This window comes from Brienomyrus brachyistius, chromosome 1 (genome assembly GCF_023856365.1).
Source record: "Brienomyrus brachyistius isolate T26 chromosome 1, BBRACH_0.4, whole genome shotgun sequence".
NCBI lineage: Eukaryota > Metazoa > Chordata > Actinopteri > Osteoglossiformes > Mormyridae > Brienomyrus > Brienomyrus brachyistius.
The window spans coordinates 46481434-46495990 of record NC_064533.1 but is presented as its reverse complement, the minus strand read 5'-3'; the positions used below and the strand labels follow the sequence as shown (position 1 = coordinate 46495990).

The window sequence follows — 14557 nt, the reverse complement described above, 5'->3', positions numbered from 1 at the left end:
TTATCTTGTTCACGTAAATGGTTTGTTTATTTTATTTTGTAGCACAGCGTGGAAGAAGGTGAGTGATGGATTCATGTACGATCCCCTGTCCTAGAAGGCTGGCTGTTCGGAAATGTGATGTAGCGCGTCTCTCCTTGCCTCCCCTTAGATTATCAGACAGACAGAGAAGGAGCGGGCCGCAGTTGTTTGTTCCCAGAATTCTGAGCGTGTTTCTCCTCTGCTGGGACTGACCCGTTCCCACAGAGAGCCCGCGTTCATTTTAACAAGTGGCACTGGGATTCAAGGCACGACAGCCATACCAACAGCTTATGAAGATAATATAGCTGGCTGTTTCTGAAGCTAGTTCGAGGGGACTGTTAATGGCCATTGAAAAAAAACAATGATGTTGGGTAACGTGATCACAGATATAGCACAAGCATATTGGCTCGACCTCTTGATGGATTAGACAACCTGATATGACTGGTGAGTCAGTCATTTTGCACAGCTGTGTTATGCTAATTTAGGATCGATTTGTTGGAGAAAGCCCTGATAGGAGGCAGGACCTTATCCACAGGCCGGATGTGCAGGCTACTCCCGCCACTGAGCAGTCTGAGTTGTATCTCAAGCGCCATGTAATCTGGCCGCGTGCCAGGGCCAGTTAATCGCTGATTCGCACGTGAAGGAGCTGCGCCAATCGCGTGCTTCTGTTTTCTAACCTCAGCACTTCGTAAATTAGGCCAGGAAAGCATGTTGACATCAGCAGACTCAACAACATAAACCACACGACATTTCTAAGTAACCACCAAAATACAACATGAGCTTGAACGCCAGCATGACGTACCTTAGGTAATGTGCCCTTGTTATTAGCTTTACGTTGTGCTGTGACAAATACGCATGAAGGAGATGATCTACCTTCCATACACTGTTTTCCATGGGGCAGTATCTTTATGCAGAGGTCACAGTGTCTGTATTGTTGGCATTCATTTTGCTTGTATCCTTTTATTTATTTTTTTAGGTCCCTTCCAATAAATAAAAATAAATTGCTTTGTAGGTGTGGTTTTGAAAATTAGTCTGCTACAAAAATAAGTGTTTTCGTTGGAAATAAACACTGCAAGTAATTATCGCCTGGGGTGAAACTCCCCTTTGACCCACGGGCGGGTGCAGGGGGGGGTCCAATTGGGATGTTTATCTTTAAGAAGGTAAAGATGCCTAAAAGCACTAATGTAATACTGCTGAATGATTTATCTTAGAAGTGCGGTGTTTTGTTTTAGGTGTGCTGTGCTAGAAGTTAACCAGGTTTACCATGGATTTACTTTAATTGCAGCTGCTCGAAACTGCAGTGCATAGTTCCTGCGGCTACCTTGCTTTTTAAAGGCGGATGTAGTTCATTTAAAGTTCAGTGTTGATGTTTCTGACAAGTCAGTTATGAATTTAATGGCAAATAAGACTGGTATGAGACTTGTTTGTCTACTTCTTGTAAAGAATAGCGGTTTTAGCTTTAGAAACTGCTATTATCTACATGGGGGGTAATCGCAGTCCTGTTGATGGGGTGGGAGGTTTATGATAGAAATATATTATTTCCAGCCTATTGTGCAGGTGCCTAATCCTAAACGGGAAATACGAGTGAAGGAAAACAGGAAGCGGGCTGTGTGAGAGAATGACATTTACACGCCTTCATAAGAAGCCCATGATTACAGTTTATCTCAATATTACTTAATGACTACATCCCCGAGCTGCTTCCCAGGATGTTCCAAGCGCCCTTCTGCTTTCTAATGAACGGCCGATGGCTGTTTCGCACAGATGCGCTCAGCTGGATCTGCCGGCCATCTGCATGGCGCAGATCAGTCCGGGGATGTCGCTAAGTGAGCCCGTCGAGCGGCACTGTTGAAAAGGAGCTTGTCGGACAATAGGAGGGTGCTGTAGGAACTCCTGCAGGTCACTGGGATGGGAAGCCGCTCTCCCAGTGCCCCCCCCCCCCCCGCCCCCCCCGCACTGCGAAATAAAGACTCACCCAAACAGTGGACTAGCCTTCAAGGTGAGCCTCCTACCCTTCCGACATCTGCCTCGGGGTGGATTAGAGAAATCACTGGTCTCGTCACCATATGGCATGTTTGTTATGTAACGAGGCGCACGCAGACAAGCAGGAAATCACCACAGCTGCAGAAAAGCTACCTCACTGGCACTGGGAGGAGACCATAGAGCAGGATTCAGACCCCCGCCCTCCACCCAGTCTGGCAGGCAATGTTACCCACCCTGTCAGAGGGAAGAGGGGATGAACATGGTGTTCTGATAAATGCAGCCTTTGTCTGTAGGTCCTGGTGTTTGGGAGGTTGGGCATTTCTCATGGGTGGGTTCATTCTGTCCTGTTGACAGTCATATTTAGAGTGTGTATGGAGGAGTATTGCGTGGGGGCAGTATGGTGACTCACTATATTCTTCACTTAGGCCTCTGGTGAGTGAGCTCCCACACGGATCACAGGGGTAAAAAGCCTAGGTTAGAATGAGGGCAAATGAGGAGTGTTTTCCAAATTTTTTCCAAAAAATTATCCTTCCTGTGCTGTCACAGAAGCAAGCATGACTTTATAGTCAACGTTGTGCACTTCGATTTTGTACTGACAGCGTGTAATCCGGCACCCCCTGATCAGTGCATGTGGTCCTCTAGTTTCCTTTATACACTGTAAAAATGCTACAAACTAGCAGTTCACTTGAATATCCTGATTTTGTTGTCATGGAACAAAATCTTCATTACTAAGCAGGGAGCATAATGATTAAGCGGAGTTCAGCTCCCAGACGGAGCCCTCTTGTTATACCTGATTAACTTTAATAGCTTCAGTCACTTGACTCTCATTTTTAATAGAAATGTTTCCATTTGTAGACATTTTCTTCAGTGAGACAACTGGCCTGTATGATATTACAATACATTAGCATTAGCAAAAATTAACTGGTTCTCAGATTTCTCTCCCGCAGCCTGAAACATGTCCATTCAACAGATGTGCTGTTAATTGCCAAGTGGAGTAGGAATCATAGCAAGTACAGTATTTCCACACAGGCCTTCTTTTAACACATGGGTGACACTGCTTCCTGTGTTTGGCTTCCAGACTGGTTACATAGCAACCGTTGCCACGTTGCCTGTCAATGCCGATTGTCCTTGAGACTTTACCTTGAAAAGGTCTCCCTTGTGTTTTTTCCCCTTAACTGTTTAACAAATTGCTTTTTGTTGGGTGGTGTCCTGTTCGGGCGTGTTTTCTAGAAGCAGGCATCATCTGATCATCCAGAGATTCATTAGCTGCGATTTGTATTGTATTTGTATAGATGTTTGGTTGTCATTGTTAGGAGCTAATTGAGAACCTTTGTGGGGAGAACTCCATAAGATGCAGTCGAAGAGGCAGTAAAGTAAGTTCGTGCATGTGTGCGTGCATAAGCATGAACGCCAGTGTTTACGATTCATATGTTTGTGTCTGAGAAGTGACACTCGTGACGTCGCGTCAACCATATTTGGGTGACCAATACATTACATGATCCAGGGTCATGCCTATACTGTACTATGGGTTTTTCCTGTGTTTGACCGGATGGATGGTAAGTTAGATCGTCACTGGTTTAGGTAAATGAGTAAATCTCTTTATTCTCAACTCTTCAGAGGGTTTAGGCACAGAACTCCAAATGAAGGCAGTGTCCCTAAGACAGACATGGCTTTAATTAGCAGAGCTGGCATCTTAAGCTCTAAATGAGTATTGTCTGGAGAATTAAACACACCTGTTGTTGACTCTGTTGTTTTAGGGATGATTCATGACTGAATATAAATCTGCTGGGAAAAATCAGTTGTTTTTCCACTCATCATCTCAGGCTTTTGTTGAGGCACCTGAATGACCCAATGAAGCACAGAAGGTCCTCTTCGCTAGTACTGAATCCTTTTTGGCTTCAGCTGTGATGTAAAGCAGTGGGTCTCAACTGCTTCAGCGCCAGGATCCACATATTTCCTTGGTCATTAAGTCATGACCCGAAATAGTTATCAATCACGGTTAGGGTGATAATGTTAGAAATTGTCAACCGTGGGAGGGGGTGATTGTGAAAATCTTGTGGGGGAAAAAATCGAAACAAAAAAGGTACTCGCACACTCTGCAACCCACTGAAAATAATCCCACTTTAGGGTCGTGACCCACCAGGTAAGAGACGCTGGTGTAAAGGGAGCGCTTTGGGCAGCTGGAGCCGGGCCCCAGCGTGTATTCTAAGCCCTGCAGCTGCCGTGTTTAATATGGCCGAAAGCGAGGCTGGGATTTGCCTGCCTCTTGCATCATAACTCCGATTCGTCTGTCGCTTCGTATAACGGGCTCAGTGGCTGTGGACAAAGGGAAGAGACAAACCTGCTTCGGGGTAGATTTGGCAGCGGTGTCTGAGAGGTAGACGCCCCATCTCCACTTCTGCTGCCCCTCCCCCATCGCCTGTCACGGTTTCGCGCCGGTCTCGCCCCACTGCATACTCTTTGCTCCTCTCCTCTCTTCTCTGGCATTCGTGCTCCTGTTACCATGCCATGCCGTTACATAAGCTGTAGTATGGATGCGTTCCACAGGGAGTTGGCCGCCCGCGGCCTGTGAAATGGCTCCTTTCTTTCCTCCTCAGATACAGGAGATGATTCACTGTGTGGCTGCCTGGTGGGGGTCTAAACGCTGTTCCTCTCAGAAAGACTCTTAATCTTCCTGTGAAAGTGTGCATTATTTGGGCAAATTAAGCAAAGTTAATTTTAAGTTAAATTAAGCTTTACAGTATTCTATTTCTGCATCATCTGAAGGCAGAATGAGTTTCAGGAACTAGGAACTGGGGAGCTGCAGATGTTTCGCTCGGTGAGAAGGCCATTTGCGGAAGCAATTGCACAAGGGGTAATGGCGTGTTTGTGAGATCTGCCGTTCTGTCTTGTTCCTGAATTAATTTGTTTGTAGGTGCCACATGTTTGTGGGTTTGAATGGAGCAGGGTGGACTGTAGATTAATATACTTCCTTGCATGGAGACTTCTGAGTGGGCAGTATTAACAGTGGGGACAAACCCATTGTTGTTGGGGGGGGCCATTGTATTTGTACTAATGGGCGATGGCCCAGAGCACAAAAGGAGAGTCACCCGCTCAATGTAGTTGACGCCATTGGTTATTTATAAGCTGGTTATCTGCGGAATAAAAGGCGTGGCCGCCATATTGGCCCGGGTCCACTCGGCGTTGGAGGTGTTGGCTAAGGCGTGCAGAATCCGCACACTCACAGCGGCATACCTGACACACGCAGACACAGATCAGGTCAAAGCCCAGGAGGCTTCAGCATCGCACCAGTATGGCATCAGCTCCCTGTGAGCTCCATGGGTCTCAGCCGCCAAGCAGCCTGATGCCTGAAAACCTCGCACTGGACCCGGGAGCGACTGTGTTTATTCCCCTGCGTGCGCAGAGTTCCGCTGTGTTTATGTGCAGTGGCCCTGCTTACTATACGTCACTGTGACAACCATGGGAACTGTAGCAAATGGTAGCTTGCATTTGCCTGATGTGAATCTTTTAGCTATTTATGGGGGTGGGGATGGGGGAGATCAGCCGTGTAGGGGAGGTCCTGTGTTTCTCTCAAGCTGTGGTTTTGGCACTGAGCCAGCGAGAACAGCTGTATACCCCCCCACCCCCGGCCTCTGTCTCCCATCCCCTATTCGCGGATCAGACAGGACAACCTCCAGAACTTACTCTGGTGACCCATTGATGCCCCCCCCCCCCCACGTAACCCATTCATTAAGCCAGTGATAACCAGGACCACTGAGCACTGATGGGAAATAATAGGGTAAGATTATGTGGGGGGCGGGGCCGTGCCATGGAAGGGGGGGGGGCAGAAGGGGCTGGATGTTGTGCAGCGTAGCAGATCGCGATGTCCCTAATAACGCGACGAGGTGTAAGCGCAGCACGCTCCGGGACAGTGTTAATCCCGGCCGGTGGTTTATGTAACAGCCGGTCACGTGGCCACAGACATGGCGTGACATCACGCCTTGCCCTGCTCCTGCTCTCGTTCTCGTTCAATCATTCGCAAGTCTGCCCACGAGAAGGACACAGCGAGTACAGCAGGAACAGCCAGACGCTCCACACCAGCCACCCGAGCTCACGCTCTTCGCTTTCCGTTTTGTTTTTTTTCCCCTCATCTCCGCTGACGTTGCGGTGATGGGCTGGCCGGTCTGGGGGTCCGTGGAGATTTAGCGGGAGAGGTTGTTGGCATTGTTATCGAAGGTGGAGTGCTTATTAACACATCAATGAGAGAAACAGTGATCCGAGTGCAGGGCCCGGATGAGATGGCTGTGAAGCTATTGTTCTGGGAACTGGAACAGCATTTGAAGAGGTAAAATCTGCAGGCGTAGCATTACGCTTGAGCAGCATGCTAGCCTAGGGTCTGTTCCTGTCCTTTGTGAGCTAGCTTCTTAGCGTGCTTTGCGCTGATGCTTTTTTTGTATGTGTGAATGCTCTTGGGCTGGACCAGTGGAGGAAAAAGACACAGACATTTCATTTATGGAAAAGCAGTCATCTTGGTGTTCAGATCCCTTTTTTTTAATCAAAGTCCCAGCGGTTTTATGGTTAAAATAATTTTGGTTGGCATATAGATGTGATGGACATCCATTCTGTAGAGCAGGAGCTGTTGAAACTTTCAGTAGAATTAGGCTTGCAGAATTGTAACTTTAAAATGAGTTTAAAGTGACTTGTGTGTTATGTTGTACATGAAATAGTGGCAAAAATTTATTGATTTGTAACTGTAAATTCAGTTAATGTAGCATTTCTTCACCTATCCTGTAACAAGTTTAAACCATAAGATTAAATCCACATAAGTTGAGTTCAGATTGATTTCTTAATTTAGAATCCAGTAGCTATATAACCAGGTCCCCTTTATCCTGATTGTCCATTACATGTCTTGTGTAACTTATTTATTTTGTTGGGAAGCTTGTCTATTTGTAGCTGTTGCGTATGGGAGAAACAAGGTGATTTTTTTTTTTACATTTCTGTTCATGTTTACTCGTTACAGCTGAGCCTCTTGGGATCCAAACCTGTTTATGCTTCATGTACCTGGGGCAATGAGACATAAGCCTTAAGTACCTCCCAGATACAGGAGATTTATTTGGACTCTGTTACTGCTTAAACCTTAGGGCTGTCTAAGAATATAGATGAGCTGACTCCACTCAGCAAACGTAGTGAGATTTTTGGCTTGTTTTTAAAAACCTGGAAAACTGAAGCAGTTTAAGTCATCTATGTTTGCTGTGCAGCTTTGCCTGATTTGGCATTTTATTCACTTGTCAGTCTTGTTTGTGACATGGTATAACGTCATGTGATAGAGAGCCAGTTGCATCACTTCTTTTAAAAGATCTATATTTGTTAGAGAGGGACCAGGTTCTGGCGTATTGAATCTGAAGTTGCATGAGGATGGGGGGGGGGTGTCTAGTCAACCTGATTTGCCCCACCCCCTACACAAGTTTTAATGACAGAAGGATTTGGAACATGTAATGACCCTGTCGATTGTTTCTGCTTTGTTTAGCATTAGGTCTTATACTTGTTAGCTGGTCTTCCATCATTAAGGAGTGGAAAAAGCATTAGCGCTTATCCTTTAAGCTTAGCAGGTTGCCTGTTGGGGTGAATGAGCCTCCTCCACCTGACCCATCCCCAGCCAATAGCGACACGCGGATTACACCTGGGAATTCCTGGGCGTAAACGTCGAAGTTAATAATACAGACTACTCTGTCAAAATAAAGACGATCTGACTCAAGACTACAGTGTGGCAGCAATCGTTCTTATTGGATTTGTTTTAGCCACATTAACTGAAAGGTCATGTAAGCCGTTTGCCATGGTGGGAGTTGGATTGGGCTTTTTGTGGGCTGATCCTCCTGCTTATTAAATATGCATATAAAACAAAGGCATTCCACATCACTTCCTGCTTCTCATATTGCAGTTGCTGGGTTTGCACAAAAACTCCCAGTTTCATTATGCTCTTTGTGTAATACAATTATACTAACCCATTCACATGAGTGTACTGTGTATTTTCTGGTTAGCGTGTTCTGTTTTTTCGATTGTCTGGCATACATTTGCATTGAAGGAAGCTATTTGCTCTGTGCAGAGAGTGCCTGTGCAGTGAAGCATTGGATTTCATTCTTTTCCCAGTACATTCATGCTTATTTAGAAAGGGCTTCAACACTTCAGTACCCACGAGACTGTCTCATTGCAGAAGGGTGTTCTTTTTCATATATATTTGATAGTCGTGGAGGATTATGCTTTCTGTTCCTTATTTTTTCAACTAATTAACCATGAGAAAATAAGTATCTTTTCCGTGGTGGTGGTGGCCCTGCTTAATGTTGGTGTTCGATTCTGTCTTTAACAACAAAGCATGTTATCTCAGCCTTGTCACTTGTTACCTGAAGCAGTTTGTGACTTGTAGTAGTGACAGTCTTTGCAATAACTGTGATGACAGTTCTGAGGTTGACCTCTCAGCAGTGAGAAGTAATGTGTATATTTAAAGATTACCGTACAGTTACACACTAACTCTGGACTATGGAACGCTGGTTCAAGTTTAAGAGAGGGGGTGGGAGGTTTGGACTGGTGCAGGACAGCTTAACTCCAGCCCGACACTCTGTAAGTTATTCCCATCTTTAGGATTTCAATAATGCAACAGTAATATGAGAGTTCTTGAGTGCTCTGGAATGAGGAACAGTAGGCCGAGATGTTTTGGGTGTGGTTTAGGACAGGCAGGCTGCACCTGGGTCACACATTCATGCAGGATTTTATTGTGATAAGTTTCTCAGAAGCTGGGTTGCAATTGATTGTCTTTATTTCAATAAATTCTGTAGCTCAGCAGCAGGATTTGGTCTGGAGAAATTATGTTAGACTACAGACAACATGGCAAGAAATGCATCTCTTGAATTTTTTTGTGGGAAAATAATGAAAGGGCTTTTCAAAGTAATGTGATGTTAACTATAGAATTCATAAAATTTAAAATTATTGTGGATTAAGTATAATAGAAAATTTTGCAGTTGGTTTAAACAGAAATTAATTCCTTACCATTTAAACTGCAGTGTAGCTGGGCTGAGGAAGGTGAAACTGCGGGTTTATGTCCCTTGGGGTAATGCACTTAATTTTAAAGGGAGCCAGAGGTTTGTTTGTTACTGTTCTCTGGTGGCTTCATTTCCGAGAAACGCTTTTCCCCCTCCACAATAAAGGTCGAAACAGTTTTCTCCTTTTTGTCGGCAGGTGGCAGCATTTTGCGTGAAGTGTACAGCAACCGTCAATGCACCTGCATGAATATCATGGATGTCTTTCTGACGTCGGGTTGACGAACTATATAACTATAGTTATTATTTCTACTAAATTCTTTTGTTCTAAGGCTTTGTATATAAAATTGTGACGTTAGAATCTGATGCAGAATTGTCTAAAGGGTAAATAAGCAAAAGTGGTTAACGCGTCGTACAGATTAATAGGTCATTCCTCCTTACTCCAGCCGGTTTTTCCCGGTATGCACTTTGAATGTATTATGCTAAGTATGTCGGCTGAGCTCCAGGTGGGGGCGTTCCTGAATAAATTAATATAATTACCTACTCTCTCCGCCAATGGGAAACCGCAGAGTGTTGCGAGTTTTTTTTCCCTTGGATATATTATGCAAATATGGCAGAGGCTGCAGATTTTCAGCACGGTGGAGATGAGCTGACCTTGGATATTCTTTGTGCTGCGTCGGTAGTTGTGCGGGTTCCCCTTGGATGCTTGTTTTTCTTCTGTCTGGAGACCGATTTCACCCCTCAAAGCCTCTCCAGATCCGACGAAAAGAGAATGTGATTTTGATTAGAGTTCAGAAGACGTTTTGTTTGCTAGCCCGTTATATGGACGTAATAGCATGAATACTCCATGTTATCCAGTGGCGATGGATCTTGGTGTTTGCCAGCTAAGAAATTTTTCGATATCATTCCTGTCATCGTTGCTGGGCACAGAGAGTTCGCCTCTCAGTCTTGATAATAGGTAACGTCAAATTTACATTTAAATATGCAAAGTGTGAATAGCCGCAAATCTTGCGTGCGAAGGGTGCAGCGATGATGAATACTGTAATGTCACCTTTGTGGAATTAGGCGTTATGTAGCAGTCCGTCGAAACGTACCTTTCGCTTGCGATTTGTAAAGAGGAAAATGTACCGTTTTGCCGGGATGCTTGGAGGTAACAATGCTGTAAAAACAACAAGCAGGATTTGAAGTAGCTTTGAAATTGCACTGAAAGTTGGGGAAACCTTGGTTTACCTTTTTTAAAAATGTATCTCATATCTGATTTTATAAATGGATTCTAAAGTTGTCTGACCTGTGATATGAAACGTTCAGGCGGCAGTAGACTCGTTAACATCACTAGGTCCGCCTTCTGTGCTTTGTAAAAACCACCGCATTGACTGTACGTCTCGTGTAATGCTCCCATCGTTTTTAATCTTATCCCACTTCACGGCACTTGCTTATTTCTGTTTGATATATCTATGCTGTCCATTAATGCATTTGTGTTTTATTTTTAGCTCCTCCGGCGCTAGTGTGGTGGCCATCGACAACAAAATAGAGCAAGCAATGGTAAGTGTTATTAGTAAATATATATTCAATGATGTATTTTGCTAATCACTGCATTTATATGAAGATGCTTGTTTTATCTGCATATGCCCCCTCCCCTACCTAAGTAACATTTATTCGATTTTACGTTTTGATTTTTTGATTTTCATTAACATATAAAATGGTTAACGATGTTTTTTTTTATTATATTTTGGACTTGATCGTGGGTTTATATAGGCAGGTATTCGCTTTTCTCTCATATCTTAATTTGGCTGTTTATCCAAGCGTATTTTTAAGAGGCGGACCGCCGGAGTGACAGTTTCAGCTAGTTCATAGCTACGCTCATATTCTAGATGACCAAAGCTATTTAGCCAATGACGGCAATGTATGTTCTGGATTATTTACAGGATAGCAATTCGACGTAAATTAATTTCGGCTACATGTTTTTTTTAACTGAATTCAAGTTTGGGTTATACTTTCTGAAAGAAATGTGCTGGTTTAGACCTACGGTTTCTGTTTCCTTGGCAGTCCTTTTGTTGTTGGATCTGCGCCTGAAGAAACTCACGCGATTCTGCCTCTTGCCGACTGTTGCTAGGCAAACTCCGAATCTTTGACATGCGGTTATAAATAACTCGCCTCCTGATTGGCTGCCCTCTCTGGAGGCCGGCCATTTTGTTCTTTTGGTGACGCGTTGTATTGGCGTAATGAGGAGGGGTCCATCTCTGCGGAGAATTGCCCTGTTTTCTATCCGTCTTTACGCAGTGCCCTGCACCGTTGTTAATTATTCGTCATATTTTTTTCCTGTTTTGTTTTTTCTTTCTCTGTTTTCGAGTAAAGATGGGGAAAATCTAGAAAATACAACCTCATACCTATCCAATAAATTAAATCTGTAATAATAATAATATTAAAATATAATAGTTATTCATACGTATTTCTATAATATTTTGTATTAATATTTGAAATAAAATTCTTGAAGACCAATGCTGAATTGTGCTTGCTATCTCTCTTTCCAGGACCTAGTGAAGAGTCATTTGATGTATGCCGTTCGGGAGGAAGTGGAGGTTTTAAAGGAGCAGATAAAAGAACTGATCGAAAGGAACTCGCAGCTGGAGCAGGAGAACAACCTGCTGAAGAACCTGGCCAGTCCCGAGCAGCTCGCACAGTTCCAGGCGCAGGTGCAGAGCAGTTCGTCCCCGCCCTCCGCGCAGCAGCCTGGGGCAGCCACACAGCAGGCCGCGCCGTCGGCACAGCCAGCCTCACAGAGCTCCGGAGGGTCGGCGTAGCACAGTGCCCCCCCCCCCTCCTCAGGGAGATGGGCGCGGAGACTGTAAATGCACTGGCCCAGAACGAGAGAACGGACGAACATGCTGCAATCATGGGAGGATCCATTTCCGATATTTGCACATATTTAACGTCGCAAGTGTTAATATCTCGTGAGACGCTTTACACACTTTAGACAATCGTCTTCAATAAAGGGATTGCTGGCAGGTGATGGACATTACCAAACTCACTGGACTGCTGAGCTCGTCATGTGTAATTTTACGTGGAATCAGCTTACGGAATCATTGTGCCTGCATCTTAGGATTTCAGTTGATGTCCATTTCAGTGGTGGCTCTGGAATCGTACGAGTGTTGCCATGCTTCACTTAATTTTCTAGTGTAAATATATACGTCTTTTCCAGGCTGTGAGCGAAATCTGAGCAAGCACCTTCTTGCAGACAAATGTGAAGCATTTTCGATGACTATCGACAAAAGATTAATCCTCCTATTTGATATTAGGAAGACAGGATATTTGTGGGATCAATGTTTGCATTTATTATAATCTTTATGTGTAGACCAAGTGGATCAACCTGCGCGAAGAAATTAATTTTCTGTATCTGACTTAAATTTCAAATTCACACCTTTCTTAGTACGATGCTGCTTCTTACCTAAGCCATGAAATCAGGTTCTTGAATCCGAGGCTAAAGGATTTGGGTGAATTTCTGTGCAGGTTGTTAGGTTTATGTATATTTATGTATTTAGTGTAAGTGCTCTGTAAAATAGTAATAATCAGAATGAAAGACAAGTAAATATTTAGGTTGTACAAAATGAAGTTACAATGTAAATGGGCTTACCTGAGCAAGTTTGGATGATCTCTAATGCTGTAAATCAGGTATCTAGCTATTTCCAGCAATTTAGGACATTTGACAGCGAACTGTAATTTCTTGGTTGCTTTCAAATACTACTGTAAACCATTGTTCATTTGAGAAATTACAAACATATGCTTTTACTTTTGACAGTGAAGCACTCCACATTTTTCACAATTAATCCACTCTTAGCATAAATCAGACCTGACATGGGTTTTGCATATATGTGAAAGCTGTATGCCTATGTTTTGTGCATGTTCCTCAAGGCAGAAAAAGTAACCATAATTCAATTGCACTTGACAGTTGCACTCAACTTCAAAATAAAAGAAAAAAAACCAAAACTAGTTTTCACGTGCTTCTGTATTTGTAAAGTTTGAACTTCCTAGAAGGCGTTTGGAAAAACTTGTTGATAATCTTGCAGTATCGATGTGTCCTGACTATAAGTGTGGACCAAAAAACAAAACTCCATTGTAAGTCAGTATATTTACAGGACTGTGGCGTTTGCAGTCTCACATGTCCCCTAGTACTTTATTCTTATCTCCTTTATACTTAAATTTGGAAGAATGTAGGAATTGCCTTGAATGGTAGACATGTATCGTTATGTAGCTAGACCGGGATGCCATAGTTGCAGCCAGGATGATGTGTCAGCGATGATCCTCAAAGCACCGGCAAAATTTGGCATAATCTCAATGAATCTGGAGCTGTACTAAGGGAATCTAACATCTTGATTTTGCAAGGAATTCCAAGTGACGAGCTGCTACTCTGGATGTGACTATGCAGCTGCTAGCAAGAATTCATGGTCTAATGACTTGAGGCATAGGAGAGGGTGGATGGTGTAGGTGTACCCCAACTGAACGGATGACAATATGCCCTGTGGATTAAAAGGCTGTTTCTGAAGATTCCACCCCAAGAGTGCTAACAGGGATGAAGTACGCTAATAACTGAAGATAGTGTGATGTCCTGCCGGATTCACTCCTCCTCCTGCTTCAGTGAGTGGCTGTGCTGGGATTTTAACTTTGGTCTCAGGGAGCTGGTAGCATCCAGATGTCAGGTAACAAAAGTCCATTAACTGAGGACAATAAAATTCGTCCAGCACTCTTCTAAGAAACCTGTCATATGTCCTTTCATATGCAACCACAAGCTAGGTGTGGCAGCCATTTCGTACAGAAATCTGGATAAAGGATGATGGTGTGTCGTGAAAGCAGTCATGCGTCACTCCTGTTAAACTTTAGCTCGCGGTCAAGGTTAATACCTGTGCGTCACAATTTGTTGTAGTTTTCCTAATATAGTCTACGTTGGTCGTTGGCTATGCTGGCTTCTGTTGCATGCATCGACAATGGATGGTTTTTAAATGCCAACATAACAATGGGCACGGTCTTTGTGGCTGAAGCACTACATAACATGTTTGAACGATGACGGTCAATTCGGTGTGTCTAAAGACTCATCTTCAGTGGGGCTAGCTTCGAACCCGGGTTTTGAGGGAAAAAAAAATATACAACAAAGTTGGACAGGAGGGTGCCTCAGTCGATATTGCTGTTGCCTTAATGGTTTGGGGTTAGAATCTCATCTATGCTGTGTATGGAGTCTGTGTTGGCTCCTTATCTCGTGGGTTTTCTCCTGCGCTTCAAAGACATGCACTTAGATTAACTGGGGCTTTTTAATTGTTTGCAGTATGAGCCCTGTGACTGGTATCCCATCCAAGATTTAATCTAGCCTTGTGCCTTATGCTGCCTGGGATCGGCTCCAGACCTTCCCATGACCAGGATAAGTGGTTAGAAGACTGATGGATGCGTGGAAATGTGCTTAAACATAGATTAGTCTATTTCACGCATTCCATACCTGTGCAGTGTCTCGTGCAGTATTAATGGCTGTTTTTAGATGTTCTAAAATAATGCAAACAACCTGC

At 43.9% G+C, this 14557-nt stretch overlaps 1 protein-coding gene across 5 annotated transcripts in view; it reads left to right on the top strand.

Moving 5' to 3' along the window:
- LOC125738520 (TSC22 domain family protein 1-like) overlaps positions 1-12992 on the top strand; it is a 42735-nt gene extending 29743 nt beyond the window's left edge. For 2 of the 5 annotated variants that reach the window (XM_049007555.1, XM_049007566.1), the window contains 2 exons: positions 10499-10550; positions 11540-12992. In XM_049007555.1, the coding sequence (XP_048863512.1) occupies positions 10499-10550; positions 11540-11809 (322 nt within the window). In that variant the 3' untranslated portion in view covers positions 11810-12992. The other 3 variants (XM_049007587.1, XM_049007577.1, XM_049007598.1) reach the window with 3 other exon arrangements.
- Positions 12993-14557: the final 1565 nt, after the last annotated feature.